This window comes from Chiloscyllium punctatum, chromosome 3 (assembly GCF_047496795.1).
Source record: "Chiloscyllium punctatum isolate Juve2018m chromosome 3, sChiPun1.3, whole genome shotgun sequence".
Classification (NCBI taxonomy): domain Eukaryota; kingdom Metazoa; phylum Chordata; class Chondrichthyes; order Orectolobiformes; family Hemiscylliidae; genus Chiloscyllium; species Chiloscyllium punctatum.
The window spans coordinates 68,097,479-68,121,568 of record NC_092741.1 but is presented as its reverse complement, the minus strand read 5'-3'; the positions used below and the strand labels follow the sequence as shown (position 1 = coordinate 68,121,568).

Below are 24,090 nucleotides of genomic sequence, written 5' to 3'. Positions count from 1 at the left end.
GGGGAAGGGGAAGGGGGGGAAGGGGGGGGAAGGGGAGGAGGGGGGAAGGGGAGGGGGGGGAAGGGGAAGGGGGGGAAGGGGGGAAGGGGGGGGAAGGGGAGGGGAAGGGAGGGGGAGGGGGAAGGGGGGGGAAGGAGGGGGGGAAGGGGGGGGGAGGGGAGGGGGGGAAGGGGGGGGGAGGGGGGGAGGGGGAAGGGGGAGGGAGGGGAGGGAGGGGAAGGGGGGAGGGGGGAGGGGGGGGGAGGGGAGGGGGGGGGAGGGGGGGGAGGGGGGGGGAGGGGGAGGGGGAGGGGAGGGGGAGGGGGGGGAAGGGGGGGGAGGGGGGGGGGGAGGGGGAGGGGGGGGGAGGGGAGGGGGAGGGGGAGGGGGAGGGGGGAGGGGGGGGGGAGGGGAGGGGGGGGGAGGGGAGGGGGGGGAGGGGAGGGGGGGGGGGGAGGGGAGGGGGGGGGGGGAGGGAGGGGGAGGGGGGGGAGGGAGGGGGAGGGGGGGGAGGGGGGGGGGAGGGGGGAGGGGGGGGAGGGGGGAGGGGGGGGGGGGGGGGAGGGAAGGGGGAGGGGGGGAGGGGGGGGGAGGGGGAGGGGGGAGGGGGGGGAAGGGGAGGGGGGGGGGGGGGGGGGAGGGGGGGAGGGGGGGGGGGAGGGGGGGGGGGGGGAGGGGAGGGGGGGGGAGGGGGGGGGGGGGGGGGGGGGGGGGGGGGGGGGGAGGGGGGGGGGAGGGGGGGGAGGGGGAGGGGGAGGGGGGGAAGGGGGAGGGGGGGGGGAGGGGGGAGGGGGGGGAGGGGAGGGGGAGGGGGGAGGGGGGAGGGGGAGGGGGGAGGGGGTGGGGGAAGGGGGAGGGGGAGGGGGGAGGGGGGGGGGAAGGGGGGGGAGGGGGAGGGGGGGGGGAGGGGGGAGGGGGGGGAGGGGGGGGGGGAGGGGGGGGGGAGGGGGGAGGGGGAGGGGGGGGGAGGGGGAGGGGGGGAGGGGAGGGGGAGGGGGGTGGGGGGAGGGGGGGGGGGGAGGGGGGGAGGGGGGGAGGGGAGGGGGGAGGGGGGGGAGGGGAGGGGGGGGGGGGAGGGGTAGGGGGGAGGGGGGGGAGGGGGGGAGGGGGGGGGGGGGAGGGGGTGGGGGGGGGGGAGGGGGGGGGGGAGGGGGGGGGGGGGGGGGGGGAGGGGGGGGAGGGGGGGGGGGGGGGGGGGGGAGGGGGGGGGGGAGGGGGGGGGGGGAGGGGAGGGGGGGGGAGGGGTGGGGGGGGGGGGGGGGGAGGGGGGGAGGGGGGGGGGGTAGGGGGGGGGGGGGGGGGAGGGGGAGGGGGGGGAGGGAGGGGAGGGGGGGAGGGGGGGAGGGGGGGGGGGGGGGGGAGGGGGGGGGGAGGGGGGGTGGGGGTGGGGGGGGGGGGGGGGGGTGGGGGGGGGGGAGGGGGAGGGGGGGGGGGGGGGGGGGGGGGGGGTGGGGGGGGGGGGGGAGGGGGGGGGGTGGGGGTGGGGGGTGGGGTGGGGGTGGGGGGGGGGGGGGGGTGGGGGGGGGGTGGGGGGGGGGGGGGGTGGGGGGGGGGTGGGGGGGGGGGGGGGGGGGGGGGGGGGGGGGGGGGGGGGTGGGGGGGGGGTGGGGGGGGGGGGGGGGGGTGGGGGGGGGGGGGGGGGGGGAGGGAGGGGGACAGGGGAGAGACGGGGACAGGGAGAGACGGGAGGGGGAGCGGGGACAGGGGAGAGACGGGGACGGGGACAGGGAGAGACGGGGACGGGGACAGGGGAGGGACGGGGACAGGGGAGGGACGGGGACAGGGGAGGGACGGGGACAGGGGACAGGGGAGGGACGGGGACAGGGGACAGGGGAGGGACGGGGACAGGGGAGGGACGGGGACAGGGGAGGGACGGGGACAGGGGAGAGACGGGGACAGGGGAGAGACGGGGACAGGGGAGAGACGGGGACAGGGGAGAGACGGGGACGGGGACAGGGGAGGGACGGGGACAGGGGAGGGATGGGGACAGGGGAGGGACGGGGACAGGGGAGGGACGGGGACAGGGGACAGGGGAGGGACGGGGACAGGGGACAGGGGAGGGACGGGGACAGGGGACAGGGGGACAGGGGAGGGACGGGGACAGGGGAGGGACGGGGACAGGGACAGGGGCAGGGGCAGGGACAGGGACAGGGACAGGGGAGGGACGGGGACAGGGGAGGGACGGGGACAGGGACAGGGGAGGGACGGGGACAGGGACGGGGACAGGGGAGGGACGGGAACAGGGACGGGGATGGGGGGACGTGGACAGGGGAACGGGGGGACGGGGGAAAGGGAGACAGGGACGGGGACGGGGGACAGGGGGGGACGGGGACGGGACAGGGGGGGACGGGGGACGGGGGACGGGGGACGGAGGACGGTGGGCTAGAGGACGGTGGGGGAGAGGACGGGCGGCTGGGGGGGGGGAGGAGAAGAGAACGGGGGAGGCTGAGGCGGGGGGAGAGAACGGGGGGCTGAGGGGGGGGGGAGAGGACGGCGGGGGCGAGGACGAGAGGCTGAATGGGGGGAGAGGACGGGGGGCTGAAGGGGGGAGAGGATGCGGGGCTGAGGGGGGGGGGGGAGAAGGACGGGGGGGGAAGAGGACGGGGGCCAGGGGGTGAGAGAGAGGGCGGGGGACCGGGGGAGGAAGGAGAGAACGGGGGGGGCGCGGGTGGGGGGAGAGGACGGGGGGCTGAGGAGTCGGGGGGCGAACAGGATGGGGGGAGAGGATGGTGGCGGGGGGGAGAGGATGGTGGCGGGGGGAAGAGGGTGGTGGCGGGGGGGAGAGGATGGCGGGGGGAAGAGGATGGGGTGAGGGAGGGGATGGGGAGGGAGGGAGTGGATGGGATGGGAATGACGGGGGTGGTGGGGGGATGACGGTGGGGGTGTGAGGGGGGTGAGGGAGAGGGGCGTGTGAGGGGGGTGAGGGAGAGGGAGGTGTGAGGGGGATGAGGGAGAGGGAGGTGTGAGGGGGGTGAGGGAGAGGGAGTGGTGGAGGGAGGGGAGAGGGCAGGAGGAGATGGGGGATGGGGAGATGGAGATGCGGGGAGGGGGAGATGCGGGGAGGGGGAGATGCGGGGAGGGGGAAGGGGGAGATTAGGGGTGGGGGAGATTGTGGGAGGGAGTGGGGGAGATGACTGGTGGGAAGATGGGGTGTGTGGTTGGGAGTGAGGGGGAGATATGGGGTGGGGGAGATGAAGGGTTGGAGAGATGGGGTGGGGTTCAGGGGGGTTGGGGTGAGGGGAGTGGGGGAGAGAATGGATGAGGAGAGACAGTGCGGGTGAGGAGAGTGGGTGGGAGGAAGGACGGGGGGAGAGAGGGTTAGAGGACGGGGATGGGGGACGGGGTGGGGTGAAGGAGTGGGGAGGTGAAGGGGTGGGAGGTGTGGGGAGGGGAGTAGGGCAGAGGATGATGAGAGTGGGGAAGGGATGGGAGAGAGACAGGGGAGCTAGCGAGGGAGGGAAGAGAGAGAGAGAGAGAATATTGTTCGTCCTTGCAAATATACCCGACTCTTACCTACAGCTTCTAGACATGTACTGAAAAATAAATAGTTTGCCTCAGTCTGTTGCTCGGTGACAGCAAGGAAGATTGTTAGGATGTTTCAGGTCTATTTGCTCAACAATTAAAGCTTTAAAATTCCAGTTGTACATTTCTCTCAAATCTTTGCTGGACACTGCTTTCCCAAGTGATATTTTATCGTGAATACACAGTTGTTATTTGGGTTATAGTCAATTTCCATAACTTCAAACAAGAATACGAATGCTAAATTTGCAACACTGCGTGTAAAATTACCGGATTTTAAAAAATTAAATCATCCCATTAGATCTGTACTTTCATAGAATACTTGGGACAGATGAACTTAATCTTTACAGAACAAGGATAATAAAATCGATGATTGAATTTGATTAGATTTGAGATTAACATCAAGTGATATATTGGAGCTTGGTTTGATTGTTACTGTACATTTAATAATTGTGTGGTTCAGTCGGGTAGCATTACGAAGTAAATAGTGTCATTTGTATTTCCCAATGTCAATCACGTTTGCATTTTCATAGCATGCCTTTTTGCTATGGTGTCATGGCTGAAGCAAGGGAAAAGTTAAAGGAATACGTGCTCATAAACATTCACAAGGTTCACGCTCACCCTCTTTTCTACTAAGCATGTTCCCGCATTAAATTATCATACAGCACATATGTATACTTTATATAGACTATGCAAATTTTCTTTCTTCTCTACCAAATAATTCTATAATCTAAGTTGCAATATATTTGGAAATGACAAATCAAAATTATATTGAAAAGGCATATAACTGAGTTTATTTTAACACAGTCTTAATAAACAGCTTCCATTCTTGTGATACAAACAGGTCAGAAGTAGAAAATTAAGGTAAAAATTAATGGGAAAATTAAATGGAAATTGTGAACTATCATGAAAGCAAAAAAGATTTCATTAATTTGGATTTGGTTCATATTCATGTTTGATAATGCTGTTTTGAACACTCCCATTTTGTGAAGTGCATTTACAGTTGCACATTTGTCATGCCAAAAATGCAAACCAACAGCTGTAGGGTCAAGTAGGAGAAAGTGAGGACTGCAGATGCTGGAGGTCAGAGTCCAAGAATGTGGTGCTGGGAAGATTAGATTAGATTAGATTCCCTACAGATTCCCTTCAGCCCAACAAATCCACACCGACCCTCCAAAGAGTAACCCACCCAGACCCATTTCCCTCTGACTAATGCACCTAAACACTATGGGCAATTTAGCATGGCCAATTCACCTGGCCTACACATCTTTGAATTGAGAGAGGAAACGGGAGCACCAGAGGAAACCCACACAGACACAGGGAGAATGCACAAGTTCCACACAGTCCGTCACCCGAGGATGGAATCGAACGTCGGACCCTGCTGCTGTGAGGCAGCAGTGCTAACCACTGATCCACCGTGCCACCCATCGAAAAGCACAGCCGGTCAGGCAGCATCCGAGGAGCAGGAGAATCGACGTTTCCAACATAATTCTCATGAAGAGCTTATGCTCGAAACATCGATTCTCCTGCTCCTCGGATGCTGCCTGACTGGCTGTGCTTTTCCAGCACCACACTCTTCGAAAGCTATAAGATCAGTTAAATTAACGTGTTCATAAATGATTTGCACAAATTAAACGTTCTTTCAGATCTTTAGAGTCTAAAGTTATCGATGATTTATCTAAATTCAAAGCATTGGTCAGAATACCTGTTCTTGATTCTGAAGTATTTTAGATCCCTTACCTTTATTCTTACACTGGGTACTGTTCAGGACCAAGAGTGACTGCTTTGGACTTAACATAAGTTTCAGAAATATATACAAAATTATCTCATCGGGGTAGTGATTATCATACTGGGTAGTGTTGTCCTGTGTTTGCATTAAGTTTACACTGTTGGAATATTGTGTGCAGTTCTGGTCTCCTTCCTTTCAGAAAGATGTTGTGAAACTTGAAAGGGTTCAGAAAAGATTTACAAGGATATTGGAGGATTTGAGCTATAGGGAGAGGCTTAACAGGCTGGGGCTGTTTTCCATGGAGCGTTGGAGGCTGAGGGGTGATTTTCTGGAAGTTTACAAAATTATGAGGGGCATGGATAGGGTAAATAGGCAAAGTCTTTTCCCTGGGGTCGGGGAGTCCAGAACTAGAGGATATAGGTTTAGGGTGAGGGGGGAAAGATACAAAGAGACCTACGAGGCAACTTTTTCACAGAGTGTGGTACGGGTATGGAATGAGCTGACGGGGAAGTGGTGGAGGCTGGTACAATTGCAACATTTAAGAGGCATTTGGATAGGAAGGGTTTGGAGGGATATGGGCCGGGTGCTGGCAGGTGGGACTAGATTGGGTTGGGATATCTGGTCGGCATGGACGGGTTGGGCCGAAGGGTCTGTTTCCATGCTGTACATCTCTATGACTCAAAATAGCCCAAGCTCTATTTAGAAGGTTGCCGATAAGACCAATTTTATATCATATGGAACTGTAGGAATCCTAATGTATGTACTGACTGGTGAAGGTAGGTCAGTGATAGACTGTTGTAGAAACCAAAAGGCCAATTACTGAACTAGGACAGAGGAAAAGGAACTCCACAGCAGCAGGACTTTGAGTTTGATTCCACCCTTGAGTAATTGTTTACATGTAGTCTGCACATTCTCCCCATGTCTGCCTGGGTTTCCTTCAGGCACTCCGGTTTCATCCCACAGTCCAAAATGTGCATAGGTGGATTTCAATACTAAATTGCCCATCAAGTCCAGGAAGGCCCAGGCTAGATGTATTAGCCACAGGAAATGTGGGGTTACAGGGACAGGATAGGAGAGTGGGTCTGGATCTTTGGACTTTCAGTATGGATTCAATGGGCCAAATGACCTGCTTCCACACTGTAGGTATTCTATGATTCATTTTTCTCACAGGCTTCTTCACTTTTACTTTCACCATACAGTACCAAATCCATGATCTCTTCATCAGTTAGTTGATTCACAGCTGGTTCATTTGTGTCAACTTCAATCTGTAAATGTTCAACTCTCAAACCTTTCGTCACCTCAAGGATGGCAGAATTGGATATGCTATTGGCATACTTCTGCAGCTCAAGAGTTATCTTGAGTCATTATGAATTCAACAAGCAATTGAGCTGCATCAGGACTGCCTTCAAACGTCATAGATCGTGCCACCCTTTGTTTAGAGTTGGATCTTTCCAAAATGCTATTTCAGACATCCCAACAGCTGCCAAGGGCAATCAGTGCATAAATTCTGATTTATACTTGGATTTAATAAACTGTAAGGTACCTTGTTGATATGGCTGAAGCAGAGAGATACAGTTAGGGGGTAAATATATCCATACCACCTTGTTTTTTTCACAAGCAGTTGAGCTTTAGGAACAATTGTCCAGCACAATTTTAAAGTCAGATGCAGTCCAACATTTGTTCAACTAGCTCTAAGCTGAGGTACAAGATATTTCTTGAACAACTTGAGGGATAACGATAGTATCTCTTCTTGTTGTCATTGCACATAACTGGGAAGACATTTGGCAAATGGAATGGAATGGGAGAAACTGTGGGATAATGCGCATTTTCAGGAAAATCAGAAGAGCTAAACACTATTTGAATAAAGACTGCACAAAGTTACAGCACACAGAACTTTAAGAGACCTTGTGTTTCAATCACAAAAACCTAGAGGCTAGGTTTAGCAGGTAATAAGCAAGGGAAATGCAATGTTTGCCTTGAGAGCAAAGGAAAGAGAGTATAAAAGTAGGGAGCTTTTACTAAATCTATAAAAGGCATTAATCAGATAAAAGCTGGAAAATTGAATAGTTTTCGGCCCATTATCAAGGAAAAGGTATACTGGCATTGAAGACAGTTCAGAGAAGAACATAAATAGGAGCAAGAACAAGCTGTCTGGCCCATCGAGCCTGCCCTGTCATTCAATAAGATGGCTGATCTTTTTGTGGACTCAGTTCCACTTACCCACCTGTGCACACTAATTTTTAATTCCTTTACTGTTCAAATATCTATCTTTGCCTTAAAAACATTCAATGATGTAGCCTCAACTACTTGACTGGGCAGGGAATTCCAGATTGTCAGCTTTGAGTGAAGAAGTCAGTCCTAAATCTGCTCTCCTTTATTTTGAGGCAATGCCTCTTAGTTCTAGTTGCACATGCCTGTCCAAAACAACCTCCCTGCTTCTAACCTATTTATTCCCTCCATAAATTTATGTTTCTGTAAGATTCCCTCCTCCCCCAATTAGGATAGTTCCAGTCAACTCAATATCTCCTCATAAGACAACCTCTCAATTCTGGATACAATGAGTGAACCTCCCCTGCACTTCCTCCAGTGCCAGTATATCCTTTCTCAAGTAAGACCAAAACTGCGCACAGTACTCCCGGTGTGGTATCACCAGCATCCTGTACAGCTGCAACAAATCTATTTTTAAACTCCCTCCCTTTTGAAATAAAGGATAATATTCATTTGGCTTCTTAATTACCTGCTGCACCTGCAAACCACATTTTTGTAATTCATACACAAGGACAACCAGTCTCCTTGCACAGCAGCATACTGCAATTTTTCACCATTTAAATAATAGTTCATTTTGCTGTTATTCCAATCACAATAGATGACTTCACATTTACCAACATTGTACTTCATCTGCCAGACTCTTGCCCATTCATGTAGCTTTCTATATCCCTCTGCAGACTTTCAATGTCCTTTGCACACTTTGCTCTACCGCTCATCTGAGTTAAAAATCACACCACTAGCCACAGATTGCCAACCACAATAACACCCATTTATCCCCATGCTTTTCTTTGTTAGTTAATCAATCTTTTATCCATGCTATTATCCGTAATGCCCTGTACCTTTATCTTATGCAGTAGCCTTTTGTGCGGCACCTTGTTGAATGCTTTCTGGAAATCCAAATACACCACATCCACCAGTTCCCAGTTGTCCACTTTGCTCATAATGTCTTCAAATAATTCCAATAAATTAGTTAAACATGACTTGCCTTTCATGAACCCATGCTGCATCTACATGATAGGACAATTTCTATCCAGATGTCTAGCTGTTTCTTCCTTAATGACAGGTTCAAACATTTTCTCCACTACAGAAGTCGAGTTAACGGGCTAATGGTTACCCAACTTTTGTATACATCCTTTTTTTAAAACAATGGCATCACATTTGCTGTTTTCTAAACTGCAGAAACTGCCCAGAATCCACAGATGTTTGGGAACTAACCATGAGCTCATTTGCTATTTCCCTTTCCATCTCTTTTAGTACGCTGGAATGCATTTTATCAGGGCCAGGAAACCTGTCTACCGTCAGCCCCATTAGCTTGCCCAACACTCCCTCTTTAGCGATTATGATAATTTCTCAGTCCTCAACTGCCATAGTCACCTCATTTGAATGATTGGCATGTTGTTTGTGTCTTCCACATTGAAAACTGTGACAAAATACCTGTTCAATGCCTCTGCCATTTTCTCATTTCTCATTATTAAATCCCTCTTCTCATCCTCTAAAGGATCAATGTTTAAGCACTTTTTCATTTTACATATTTGGAGAAACTTTTGCTATGTTTTTGTATTCTGAGCTAGTTTATTCTCATAATCCATCTTACTTTTCTTTATAGCTTTTTTCATGGCATTCTGTTGATCTTCACAGATTTTCCAATTCCCTAGTTTTCTACTAATCTTTACCATATTGTATGCATTTGTAGTATGGACTCAATGGGCTGAATGGCCTTGCTTCCACTCCTACGTCTTATGGTCTTTTGATTCCTCCTTGATTTCCTTAGTTATGCATGGCTGATTTTTCATTTTCCTATAGTCCTTCCTTCTCATTGGCACTGTGAAAATTTGCTTTGAAAGTCCTCTGCTGTTCCTCAATTGTCCCACCATATAGTCTTTGCTCAGAGTCTAGCTTAACCAACTCCTCCATCATCCTACTGCAGTCTTTGTTTAAGCACAAGACCCCAATTATTGGATTTTACCTTGTCACCTCCCGACTGAATTTTGAATTCAAGCACACGATTGTTAGGGATCCTCTTGGAAGGAGCAATGAGATCATCAATTACTCCTGTCTTAATACACAGGGTCACATCAAGGATAGCTTACTCCTTCGTTGGTTCCATTATATCCTGTTCGAGGAAACTATCATGAACTCCTCCTCAAGGCTACCTTTACTGACTTGGTTTGACCAATCAATACGTAGATTAAAATCCCCCATATTAATTGCTGCACCATTTCTAGATGCATCAGTTATTTCTTTGTATATTGCCTACTCCACTGTGATGTTATTTTGTGGTCTATAGACTACATGCATCAGTGACTTTTTCCCCTTACTATTTCTAATATCCACCCACATTAATTCAACCTTTTCCTCCACAGAACCTACATCATCCTTCACTACCGCTCTGATGCCATCCTTAAATATCAGAGCTACAACTCCTCCCTCTCCAACTGGCCGAATAGTCTGATACCTCAGATATTTAACACCCAGTCTTGACGACCCTGCAGCCATGTTTTTCTAATAGCCACTAAATCATACCCATCTGTGATGGCATTTTTGTGCTATCAACTCATTTATCCTGAATACTGCAAGCATTCAGGTAAAGTCTCCTAATGGCAGTTTTTACACCATCTTTTTGAATCAACACATGCAAAGAACTTTTGTTTTCAAACTTTTTTTTCTGTCACTACCTGGTTTCCACTCATCTTAGTACTACACTGCTCAGCTGCCTCTTGCTTTTTATTTATTGTCTTGATTCTCTATTTCCTTAAGCCCTTACTCACTCTAGCTAATTCAGATTCCCTCCTTGGGTTCCCATCCCCCTACCAAACTCGCTTAAAGTCTACCCAACAATACTACCAAACTACCCTCAAGAATATTGGTCTCAGCACTGTCTGGGTGGAGATCGTTCATCTTAAACAGGTCCCACCTATGTCAGAAACAGTCCCAGTTATTCAGAAATCTAAAGACTACCCTCTGATGCCACTCTCCTAGTCACATGTTAAACCGCCTAATCTGCCAATTCCTAGCCTCACTAGCATGTGGCACAAGCAGTATTCCGGAGATTACTACCTGAGGTCCTGACTTTCAATGTCTCAACTCCCTAAATTCAGCCTTCAAGATCTCATGCTTGTTCCTACATACGTCATTGGTACAGTGTACCACGACCACCAGTTGATTCTAATTGACCATCCACACCCCTGTTCTCCCCCCACCAAAAAAATGCCCTGCAGCCACTCAGCTGAGCGATTGAGTCTCCTTTCACTATAATCCTAACAGCCTTTTTCTCCTCTCTGTGCAGCTGAATGACCTGCAGTGCTGTGGGCTTTGCTTTGGCTGCAATTCCTGCAGGTATTATCAACATCACCAAAATTCAGCACAGAATACTGGTTGGCTGTTGGGATGGTCTTCGGGGACTCCTGCCTTGCCTTCTGCTTGTGTTAGATGATCACCCATTCCCTATCCTCCTTTGTGCACGCTAACACTCATTCTCTTGAATGCTGCTCAGTGCCTCCAGGCCTCACTCATCCTCCATAACCCAACGCTCAAGTTGGAGGTACTGACTCCTGCACATGAGTTGCTCATCAATGCAATTAGCATCCAAGAACTCCCACATAATATAGGTGGAAGGAGGCGGCCTGCTATCCCTTTAATTGACCCAAAAATTACCCACTAATTCTCACTAACTGATACTTACAGTTAACTAGTTGGTGTAGTAAATTCAACAGGTTATTTGACTGGAGTAGATAATTTGATGTTATTCTCACCTCTCAAACATCCAATCACTTACCAGCTTGGGTGTGACATCACTCTAGGATCTCGCAATCCCAGAAGCTGTTTAGCCCCTTACCAGTTCCCAAGTTTCTGTCCTCAGACTGATGCTGGCTCCAAGTAGGACTTCTCCAGGTTCATTCAGCTGATACGAGGTATGGAGGGGCTGGCTTATGGGTTGAAGTAGAGTAGTCTGAGACTGTACTCATTTGCATTTGGTAGAATAAGAGAGAACTGATTGAAACATACAGGATTTCTTAGGGACTTGACATTGTAGATGAGGAGAAATAAGGATCAGACATCTCAGAATAAGGGGTCACCTGTTTAAGGCCAGGATGAGGAGCAAATTTTTCTCACAGGGTAATAAATCTGTGGAACTCTTTACTGCAGAGAGGTGTTAAGGAGTACTTAAGCATATAAAAGGCTGAGGCAGACAGGTTTTAATCAGTAAAGAAATTAATGGTTACGGGGAACTGGCAGGAAGGTGGAGTAAAGGTCAGATCAGCCACAATATTAATCAATGACGAAACAGAATTGACAGGCTGAATGATCTACTTCTGCTTCTATGTCTTAGAAATACCCCTTTGAAGGACCTTGGATTCACACGTTTGCCAATGACTCATGCACATTTGCAGCTGGGCAGAAACCAAAAACACAGTCAGGCTGTCCTTTGGCTCCACCACTATAGGTGGCACCTCCTGAGCCTCTGTTGCTTAAGTTTTGTGAGGCATACACCAATAAATAACAGTTTCATCAGTGAATACCTGGAGGGATATCCTTTCTCTCCAAGTGTAAATTCTTCCACAAATTTGGCTGCTACTTCAGCATCTCAATTTTCTCCCCCCCCACATTGCACATGTAATGCATACCTGTTCTCAAACTTCTGCAGCCACGTTTGCAAATATTCACACTCATGCTGCAAGTTAAACTCTTCACTGAAGATTTTTGCTTGGGCAATTAACATCTCACTAGAAATGCTCATTCCAATAAATCCTGAACCAACATATGAATGCACTATCGATAGTCTTTCGTCCTTGAATGGCTTACAGTCTGCTGTAACACACTTCTAATGGTCAGTTAAAAAAAAATTCAAGATTCTTTTCCTTTTGCTTAAGTCATACACTGTTAACGACACACATTAAACCTCTCACAAATCCTGTACAGATGTGTCCATGTCTAATTATTTTCATATTTCAACTTATTGTAGTATTTTTATCAAATAGACAGGTTGGATACTTCATCTAAAAGATACATATCTTAAATAAATGATTTTCATTTTCTATGTTCAGTAACGTTTCTCTAAGCAAAATGAGAAGTGCCTGCTTCTAAAGCAGCAAACATTACTCGTTAGGTGAAGTTAGATTTATTGTAATTTTCAACAAGTGCTATGTTTAAAATGCTGACAAATAGTCAGATTGGCAATCTTGGCAGTCTATTAACCTTGAATTTGTGTAGCTGGATGTCAAGGTAATTGTATACCCAGCCTGAACAGAGGTTTGGTGATGAGAATATTACAAACAAATGCAAGGAAGCCGTTCTTCTGGCATTTATAACATTAGTAGGAGTGCCAAAAGAGGGCAACACCAATTTTCGCACAGATATTGTAGTTGGAGAGAGAGGAAGGAGGGGCAAAAGTGCATCTGTTTTCTTACTCCGCCTCAAGAGCAAGAGGTCTTCATTTTTCTCCTCAGGAAAAGGATAATGGCTTGTTTTGGAGGCAGAAGAGTTTATTTACAGTCATGGAAAATTATGGGTACCAAAATGTAAAAGTGATTAGAAGCGCTTGGCATCGATGTAATGGAAGATTTGAGGGTATAGCCATGGATGTGACAGGAGATAATCAGGTTAAAATTAATAAAATTTAGAAAAATAGATTATTTCATAAGTGTAGTTTGCTTCAAACTTGAGCTAAATGCCTTAGAAAGCGAATCGGATGTCGGTAGGTAATTGATCATTTATCCCTACATCTCTGCTTTTGAAACTTCAATGTATTTCAATTAATAAATCCCAGCAATGTATGTTGTTTCTTTCATGCGCATCACTTTTATGTTACAATATTTTGGGATTTCAACATCTAAAAGTAGACGTTCTAAATTGGGGAAGGCCAATTTTGACATTATTTGGCCAAGCTTTCAAAAGCTGACTGGGGGCAAATGTTCGCAGGTAAAGCGATGGCTGGAAAACAGGAAGCCTTCAGAAATGGTGTAATGAGAGTACAGACAGTATATTCCTGTTGTGGTGAAAGGAAAGGCTGGTAGGTGTAGGGAATGCTGGATGACTCGAGAAATTGAGGGGTAGTTAAGAAAAAGAAGGAAGCATATGTCAAGTATAGACAAAATAGATCGAGCGAATCCTTAGAAGGGTATAAAGGCAGTAGGAGTATACTTGAGGGAAATCAAGAGGGAAAAATGGAACACGAGATAGCTTTGGCAAATAGAGTTAAGGAGAATCCAAAGGGTTTTTACAAATACATTAAGGACAAAAGGGTAAGTAGGGAGAGAATAGGACCCTCAAAGATCAGCAAGACAGCCTTTGTGTAGAGCCACAGGAGATTGGGAATATACTAAACGAGTATTTTGCATCAGTGTTTACTGTAGAAAAGGACATGGAAGATATAGAATGTTGGGAAATAGATGGTGACATCTTAAAATAAACATCCATATTACAGAGGATGAAGTGCTGGATGTCTTGAAACACAAAAGAGGATAAATCCCCAGGACCTGATCAGGTGTACCCTAGAACTCTGTGGGAAGGAAGGAAAGTGATTTCTGGGCCTCTTGCTGAGATATTTGTTATAATCGATAGTCACAGGTGAGGTGCCGGAAGACTGGAGGTTGGCTAACGTGGTGCCACTGTTTAAGAATGTTGGTAAGGACAAGCCAGGGAACTACAGACCAGTGAGCCTGACGTTGGTGGTGGGCAAGCTGTTGGAGGGAATCCTCAGGAACAGGATGTCCATATATTTGGAAAGGCAAGGACTGAGTAGGGATAGTCAACATGGATTTGTGCGTGGGAACATCATGTCTCACAAACTTGACTGAGTTTATTTTTGAAGTAACAAAGAGAATTGATGAAGGCAGGTCAGTGGATGTGATCTATATGGACTTCAGTAAGGTGTTCCAAAAAGTTCCCCATGGGAGACTGGTTAGCAAGGTTAAAGCTCACGGAGTACAGGGAGAACTAGCCATTTGAATACAGAACTGGCTCAAAGGGAGAAGACAGAAGGTGGTGGTGGAGGGTTGTTTATCAGAATGGAGCCCTGTGATCAGTGGAGTGCCACAAGGATTGGTACTAGATCCACTACTTTTCTTCATTTATATAAATGATTTGGATACGAACATAGGAGGTACAGTTAGTACGCTTTGCAGATGACACCAAAATTGGAGGCGTAATGGACAGTGTAGAAGGTTACCTCAGATTATAACAGGATCTTGATCAGATTGGCCAATGGGCTGAGAAGTGGCAGATGGAGTTTAATTTAGATAAATGTGAGGCGTTGCACTTTGGGAAAGCAAATCTTAGCAGGACATATACACTTAATGGTAAGGTCCTCTGGAGTGTTGCTGAACAAAGAGACCTTGTAGTGCAAGTTCATGGCTCCTTGAAAGTAGAGTCACAGGTAGATAAGATAGTGAAGACGACGTTTGGTATGCTTTCCTTGATTGGTCAGAGCACGGAGTACAGGCGTTGGAAGGTCATGTTGCGGATGTCCAGGACATTGGTTAGGCCACGTTTGGAATATTGCATGCAATTTTGGTCTCCTTCCTATTGGAAAGATGTTGTGAAACCTGAAAGGGTTCAGAAAAGATTTACAAGGACGTTGCCAGGATTGAAGGATTTGAGCTATTAGGAGAGGTTGAATAGGCTGTGGCTGTCTTCCCTGGAGCGCTGGAAGCTAAGGATGACCGTATAGAGGTTTATAAAATCATGAGGGACATAGATAGGATAAAGAGGCAAAGTCTTTTCCCTGGGGTGGGGGTGTCCAGAATTGGAGGGCATAGGTTTAGGGTGTGAGGGGAAGGATAGAAGAACGACCTATGGGACAACTTTTTCATGCAGAGGATAATACGTTTATGGAATGACCTGCCAGAAGAAGTGGTGGTGGCTAATACAGTTGCAACATTTAAAAAGCCATTTGGATGGGTATATGAAAAGGAAGGGTTTGGAGGGATATGGACTATGTGCTGGCAGGTGGGACTAGATTGGGTTGGGATATCTGGTCAGCATGGACGAGTTGGACCGAAGGGTCTGTTTCCGTGCTGTACATGTCTATGACTATGACTCTAAAACTACTGATTTTAACCAGTCTACAGCCTGCTCCAATGGCGTGACTCCACCAGAGTTCTCTACATGTTTAAAATGTAAAGGATAGCAGGGCAGATGTCTGAACATTTAAATGACATACATGTAGGTAAGTTCTTCAGAAGCCCAACAGACTATCTTTTCTGAATAAAATTTGACAGTATTTGGAAGTTGTACTCCATGCCATACAAGTCTGAAGTTCAAGACTTTGCCTTTGTGTGGTTTCACACTGCACCGTCCAGTTATAATGGAACTTGGTTTTATTGGTAAATGGAAATTGTTTGCCATAAAGCTGAACGTAGCGGTAGCAAGAATCTTAATTTCCTTCTGTTAAAAAGGACACCATTAATCAATCACCAAGTAAAATTGAGAAAATCAGACCTCCAAACATGTACTTCATGTGACTACTGTATTACTGTGGTGCACAAACATCTGTGATGAAAACATGCACTTAAGATTTTGAATATTTCCTCAGCAAAATGTAGCTCATAGTTATTCCCTCAAATTACTTTTCATTAAAAGGAGTTCCAAATTAAATTATACCAGGGAAAACTTGTAAAAACTAAATATATATAATTGCTTGCAAATAGCAGAGAACTAGAGTCAACCGTTCAAAAGTTTAGATGACTAATTTTAAAAATCTGTTTATGGTTTAGGCAAACCAGATATTGTCACTCTTTAGTCAACTGCTCTTCATTCTCTGTTCTTCACTTTGATCTTTTCATAATGTCTGTGCCCATTTTTTTAAAAAGTAAAAGTCATAAATATCAGCAGTAAACAATGGGAAATGTTTAACAAAACCAATCTGAAAAGTTTATTGACAGCAAACTACAGTTAGTGTAAGTTTTATGTTAAAATGGTACAACTGAAAGCAAATTGTTTTTACAGTGTGAATAATCTCAGAAGAATGCAATACAAATAAAACCTGAAGTACTGAACTATAGACAGCACTTGGAAAAAATTTACACCTATATACATATATAAACACCTACACAGTTGTCACGTATGCCTCTATAATGAGACAAGCCTCCAAAACTCATGGAATTTCTGATCATGGCAAGGCTGCCACATTTTTTTTCCCCTTAATGCTTACGATTATTGGGTGTCCTCGACCTGCAGTAGAAAGGAGAAAAAGAAGCAAATTAATAACATGCCAGACTCCACAATAAACGCTAGCTGAATAATGTGAAATGCTGTTTTTCAAACAAAGAGCTTAATCATACAGATGAAACAAAATGTTGAAGAGACCGATATGTTGGCGCCATTTTAACATAACTTTACATAATGAAGAAAAATTGTATAAAATGTATACTACCTTGATCGTGACTTAGACTTGTGTTTGCGGCTTGCCTTCTTACCAGACCTTTGAGATTTTTCCACTGATCTTGAGCGACTGCGTTTCGATTTCTTTGCCTTCTTCTCTCTGCTGCTAACTGGAGAATGTGAGCTGCTCCTTGCACTAGATTCGGTGTCAGAATACTTTTTACCATCCTTTGTAGATCCTTTCTTGCTGGACTTGCTATCCTGCCTGGAATATTGTTGTGGCAGTTTACTGGAGCTACTGTGCGCATAAGTCCGCTCTGACTCCCTCTTCCGCTTCAACTTACTCTCATCTTGACTGCTGGACTTACAGCTGTCTTTATCCTCCTTTTGCTTATCCTTTCTCTGTTTGTCTTTCTTTTTGTCCTGATCCTTCTCCTTTTCCCTTTTCTTCTCCTCTCTCTTTTTAACCCGCTCTGAACTTCCATTCCTATTTTTTTTCCTATCCCTGTCTTTACTACTTCCCCTTTGTCTTATCCTCCCTCTGCTATGACTCCTACGCCTTTCAGGACTCCTACGTCTTTCCTTACTCCTACTGCGACTTACACGCTTGACATCACTCTTGCTTCGACTTCTATGCCTATCTCCACTTCTTCTGTTTCTGGACCCACTACGATGCCTGTGTCTTTCCCAACTCCCATTTCTACTGTTTCTTCTGAGTCGATCACGGCTTCTGCTCCTTTCCCTTCTGTGCCTGCGAGTGTAACTTTGGCTTCTGCTTGTCCGTCTAGTTTTACGGGAGGGGGATCTGCTACGGCTCCACTTTTTCTTTCTCTTGGGAGAAAAGGAATAGGAAGAGCTACTACTGCTTTCTGTACTGCTGCTGGAAGTCGAACTCCTGGATCTACTACTGCTGCTAGTGGTGCCACTGCTGCTGCTACTCCCACTACTGCTGCTGGAGGAGCTTCTGTTTCTTGAAGGTTTTTCCTTCAAATTTTTCTCACTCGAACTTTTACTCATTTCTAAGTTTGGGTCAGTTTCGCTCTGAGTTCTTTTCTTTTCAGTGACAGTTTCACACTCTTTTTCTTTCCCATCCTGCTTTACTGTACTGCCACTATGTTCTTTATTCTGTTCTTTAATATCCACCTCCCTTAAAAATTTGCCTTCTTGTTGATGTTTTGCATCTGGAAAACATAAATAAAACTGAACTGAAAATGACCGTAAACAGGTACTCTTAAGATATGTGAAATCAAAATATTTGATTAAGAATAAACATGGAAATCCTTTTATTCGCATATTAAATAAAGCATTTAAAAATCCATGAATCATGTCAGATTATCAAAGTATGAGGCAAACCTTTAAAGGAAGGTTCTAGGGTATACATTTCAAATTGACTTTGGATTGTTGAATCATGGGAACTAAGATTTGCATATGAGTTTGAATTTATCAGTTTGTTATTTTAATATATTAATGAAACATCAATTAATATGTGAAATAAGTCAAAAAACCCACAACATAATAAAGACTTGCTACATTACTGCAAATTGACTGGAGCTAGACCTGTTGAGAGAATGCACAGAATTATTGTTAAAAATGAGGTTTAAAGTGCTCCCTAAATATAAAAGTTAATGAGGTGCTTATTTGCTGCAATAAACAGAAAATTCTGAAAATACTCCAGATGATTGCTTTGTAAAGAACTGAAGAAAGGTTAATATCTTGAAATTATTCATATGAGGGGCTATTTGATCTCAAGTAATCATCCAATGCAATTTTCTGTGTGTTTATTTGTTTAAAGGATTTATCGGACAATCTCAAATGTGCAGTTGGTCAAGGCGAGGTGTGAATTTGTTAGACAGTGACTCACTGTGACTGATTTCTTCATGGCAGATAGGTGTACTTGTTATTTTGTAGCTCTGACACCAGGAACATTACTTTTTTATTTTAAAATGCGCATATTGTTTCATAATTAAGGTCAGCATTATCAGGTTTGAGTTTTGCTTCACTGAACGGCTCAAGACAGATATTTTTATTAAACAATAGTGGTTTTAATTCATTAAGACCTCAGTTGACAGAGCTAGTGGCAAATATATTTTAAAACAGTTGATGAATACACAGATACTTGTGGGAAAGCAAGCTTTTGTTTAAGAAGCATATGCTCACTTGCAACCCAAAGAAGACTTGTAATCGGGAAGGTCCAAAAAAAAAATTCTTTACGCTTGTAGAACAACCACAGTGCTTGAGATGATTTTGCATTTATTAGTACAATGGCGAAACTCCAGCATAAAGGAGGTTGGATTTAATGACCAAATAGTATTGTAAATCAAGCTGGTAATGAGATTCATCCAGAGGAAAACAAAGCATATTAAAAGGAGGATGAGGCAACCATGGCCAATGAGGAAAATTGGGGACAGCAAAAAAACAATAGAGAAAACAAATATTGTAGCGAAGAGTAGTGGGAATCCAGAGGATTAGCAAGTCTTCAAAGACCAGAGGACAAGAAAGAAAGAAAGAAGGAGGGAGAAGATTAAATATGAGAGCAAGCAAGCCGATAATATTAAAGATTATATATCTAAAGAAACTCTTACAAAGGGCAAAAGAGAGGCAAATGTGGACAATGGGCCACTGGAAAATTATGCTGGAGTAGTAGTAATGGGGAACAAAGAAATGGCTGAGTAACTGAATAAGTCAATCTTCACGGTGAAAGACATGAGGATATATCCAAAAAATCCAACCGAGTCAGCGGGGACAGGCATGAGTACAGTGGCCATCACGAAGAAGAAGGTGTTAGAAAAACAGAGGTCTGACAGTGGATAAATCACTTGAACCAAATAGGCTACACCCTGGAGTTCTGAAGCAGATAGTGGAGGCTTTGGTAGTGATCTTTCAGGTATCACGAGTCAGGGAGGGTCCCAGAGAATTGGAAAATTGCTAATGTAACCCCCTGTCTAAGACTGGATCAAGGCAAAAGGTAAAAATTTGGTAAAATAGGGCAAAGTCAGCATTCTTTCATCAGGGGGAGGTCATGCCTGTCAAATCTGTTAGAACTGTTTGTAGTAGTAACAAGCAGGTTAGACTAAGAGACTCAATGGATGTTATCTACCTGGACTTCCAGAAGGCCTTTGATAGGGTGTTGCATAGGAGGCGGCTGAGTAAGATAAGGGCCCATGGCATTAGAGGCCAGGTATTAGCATGGATACTAAATTGGCCGCCTGGCAGAAGGCAGAGAAGGGATAAACAGGTCCTTCTCAGGATGGAAGCCGGTGACTAGTGGTGTCCCACAAGGGTTGGTGTGGGGACCACAATGTTTCATTTATACATCTGGATAAATTAACTGAAGGCATTCTGGCTAAGTTTGCACTTGATATAAAGCTAGATGGAGGGGCACGTAGCATTGAGGAAGCTGCAGAAAGATTTAGACAGGTTAGTAGAGTGGGCAAAGAAGTGGCAGATGAAATATATGGCCAACTGTGAGGTCATGCACCTTGGAAGGAAGAACAGAGACATGGACTATTTTCTAAATTGGGAGAAATTTCAGAAATCTGAAGTGCAGAGGGACTTGGGAGACCTAGTCCAGGTTTCTCAAGGTAAACATGCAGGTTAGTCAGTAGTTAGGAAGGCAAATACAATACTGTCATTCATCTCGAGAAGACTAGAATATGAAAGCAAGAATGTATTTCTGAGGCTTTAAAAGGCTCTGGTCACACCACATTTAGAGTATTGTGAGCAATTTTGGGTTCCATACCTCAAAAGTAGTATTGCCCTGGAGCGGATCCAGGGGAGGTTCACGAGAATAATCCCAGGAATGAAAGGCATAACATATGAGGAATGTTTTGAGGACTCTGGGACTATACTCAATGTAATTTAGAAGAATGAGGGGGAATCTCATGAAACTTACAAAATACTGAAAGGCCTGAACAGAGTGGATGCTGGGAAGATGTTTCCACTGGCAGGAGAGCCGAGGAGCTGAGGGCATACCTTAGAGTAAAGGGAAGACCTTTTAGAAAGTAAGGAGAAACTTCTTTCACTGGAGTGGTGAATCTGTGGAATTCATTGCGACAGAAGGCAGTGGAGGCCAGGTCATTGAATATCTCTGAAACAGAGGTTGGTAAGTTCTTGGTTGCCAAGGAGATCAAAGGTTACGGGGAAAAAGCAGGAAAATGGGATTGTAAAACCAATCAGCCATGTCTGAATGGAGCAGCAGACTCGATGGGCCAGATGACCTAATTTCTGTTCCAATGTCTTACGGTCTTATTATTCAATCTGACATCAATGACTTGAGATTTAATCAGCCCTAATTCAGAGTTCATAATATTCATAATAACAGGTACATGCCCTCTCTGGGAGAGATTCTAAAACTATTGTGTTGAGACACGAGGCTTGCAAGGAATTCAGAGATTAGTAATCTACAAATTAATCTAATAATTTAAATAGTGAATAAAGGTAGAAGATAAAATATAAAGGATATTGCTTCAGAGATTCCACTAAATCTGCTACTCAGACATATGGTAAATATATTCTAGAAGCTCTCAAATGGCTCACGTAGAAGATCCATTAAAGATCTTTGGAGAGTTCAAACTTGATAAGATGACAATCTTGGTTCTATGAATGGTTCAGTGAAGCACAAAGAACAGGAAAAGTCTGGAGTTCAATTCCTGAGCTAGCTGGAACTCAACCAAGCGAGCAGTGATAGACTGCCTTCAATGTCCAAAGTTAAAGTGTGGAGAACGACACAAGCAAGGTTGTGGTCAACGTTATCATATGTGGACCAATACTGATAAACATCCTCAAAAGAAAATTAAAAGCAAGGGAATGATAAGGGTAAATATTAGAAGACTCCACTGAAAATTAGTCTAGAAAATATAACCAATCAACAACAATGATACCTTCCATTTGTTTCTCCTGTTGCTGTTGTAGTAGAAGCTGTAATTCCCTTTCTTTACGTCGAAAGGCATCCTGCTTTTGTCTGATTCTACGATGTAGTTCTTCATCATCTGTGTCAGAGGATTCAGAGGCTCTCTCACTCTTTTCATCTTCACTGTCAGAGCCATACCCGCCCAGTCCACCTGCACATAAAAACCCCAGTTTCTTTCACAGTGGAAAGAACTTGCTTTCTAGCAAATTTTCAAAATAGTTCATTATGCATTTAATTTACTTTCAGAACAAATTCTTTGAAGTACTGAAACTATTTCTATTTTTGAAATATTCAATACCAATTTTATCAATATGATTCAAAATGATAAGTTTTCAGTATTAAGCTACTGATAGCTGTTTAAACCTAAGCTAGCAAAGCTTAAATTGAAAACAAGTTCACACAAGATTTCTCACATCAACTCCAATGACTGATGGCAAAGTAAGCTGCATGACACTGTTGTGAATGCTACAAATTCGAAGGATGAGAAACTCTTTTAATGACTTAATTGATAACAATTAAAACATGCCAATGTGGAACACTGCCTATAGTTTGATTGGGAAGTTCACCAACATCTGCTAGTGTGTCTCACAGATCAAGATGATTATAACTTGAATCCTCAGGGGCCCTCCTGTGGTACAGTGGTAGTGTCCTTATCCCTGGAATAGGAGGCCCTGGCTCAAGTCCCAACTGCTTCAGAGGTGTGTAATAACATCTCTGAACAGGCTGATTAAAAGACTAGGTTAAATAAAGAAATTATAAGTTGAAACCTTAGTCTACATAGAGTGTGCTAACCTCAGTTGCATCAGTGCTGCCTGGGAAATAAAAATTGTGTGGTAGGAAGTGAGAAGGAATAAAAACACTCCTTAGATTTTGATTCTTCACCATTACCCGAAACTCTTCCGAAAGAATGCACATGGTCTTGGATTCAGTCTAATGGATCTATCTTAGATTGCTAAGAGGGGCATAATGCTTCGGCTTTTCATTTTGCACTTATCAGGATAAATGTAAAAATGACAAATTTCAGATGATTGCAACAAGTTATATAAGAGAAACTGGTAGAGACTGATTGGCAATCAAGTTAACTTTGATTACTTTCTCCAAAGCAATGGGCACCACAGGGCTTCCCAAACAATTAAAAAAAAACTGAAAAGCTCAAGCATGTAAAAAGCACTTACGCTAATAACCATCCTAACTATTGATTTAGATAATCCATCAAGCATGTAATGTGGCTCATTTACACATGATAGAAGAAATGTAGGCTCATACGCAGAGGCCAATTCTCTACAAACAAAAATAATATGTTGAGGTTTCTGCCTTTCCTAATCACCCAGAAGTTTGGGGAGTTTATAAATCCTCAATTCCATGGCAGTGCCTTGGCAATCAGAGTAGACATCCAATCGAGTGATACTGAAATATAAATTGTTTCGATCATCTAATATTTGGCATTCTTGTTTTCATCTTGAGGAGTGTAAGGTGAAAAGCTTCACAACATGCCTGTCCTTTCAGCAATTTTCAAATTACAAAGTGATTTTTAAAAATCTATTTTATTAACTCAGGCAATGTACAAAAGGGAGTTCTATTCCTTGCTGGAATTGTAAAGAAGTGCTAACCAATGGCCTGAAGGTGGGCAACTGAAAAAAAATTTGCACCACCAGCAAAGCAAAATTCTTATTTTTAAAAATCACATTTTAGATCAACTTGTTTAAACTCATTGCAATGCTTTGTCCTCATTGCTGAGATGAACCTCTGTGGATTCTTTAAGCTCAACATATATGGTAATACTTTTGCAAGAAATAATTTCAGCAAGAAATGGCTTGTGAACTAAGTTATCTTTACATATAAAGTATGTAGATAAGGCTTTGGACTTCAATGTTGAGGAATAAGATCAAAAGTACTGTTATTCTAGTATTTATTAACTTTCTGAAATTAAACCTGATTTTTTATTGGAACTAATTTCTCTCATTTGAAGAGGTAACCACTAAGCTGCTAATTTTTGAGGAGTAAAATCAATATAATTAAATCATGCAATAAGACAAAAATTATTACATTTTGGAATACTGCACAATTACTGAATCTGTCTTGTCAACTATACTGGGGAAGATTAAAAAATGCGGAAAAGAATCACAATGACAGTAGATTATTTAAAAATTATATTTGTAGGTGGTGACATATGGTTTACAAACAAAATGAAGCATCAGAAAAATAACCAATATAAAGTAAACTGTGTATGCTGCTATTCATTATTTCCAGTTATGGAGCAGGCAAGGCTTATTGCAGAAATAGATCCCACTAACATTTTGGGGCCTAAAACAGTTTGGTTATTTAAAACGGGTTCTCAGTTTAACAAATATTTAAAACATGCACA

At 45.1% G+C, this 24,090-nt stretch overlaps 1 protein-coding gene across 3 annotated transcripts in view; it reads right to left on the bottom strand.

Annotated features, from left to right (window-relative positions):
* Positions 1-16,339: 16,339 nt before the first annotated feature.
* Positions 16,340-24,090, bottom strand: part of pnisr (PNN-interacting serine/arginine-rich protein) — a 38,435-nt gene continuing 30,684 nt past the window's right edge. For all 3 annotated transcript variants that reach the window (XM_072554786.1, XM_072554799.1, XM_072554791.1), the window contains 3 exons: positions 21,697-21,876; positions 16,869-17,997; positions 16,340-16,666 (listed from right to left, as the gene is read on the bottom strand). In XM_072554786.1, coding sequence (XP_072410887.1) covers positions 16,636-16,666; positions 16,869-17,997; positions 21,697-21,876 — 1,340 coding nt within the window. In that variant the 3' untranslated portion in view covers positions 16,340-16,635. The remainder of the gene's footprint in view (positions 16,667-16,868; positions 17,998-21,696; positions 21,877-24,090) is intronic.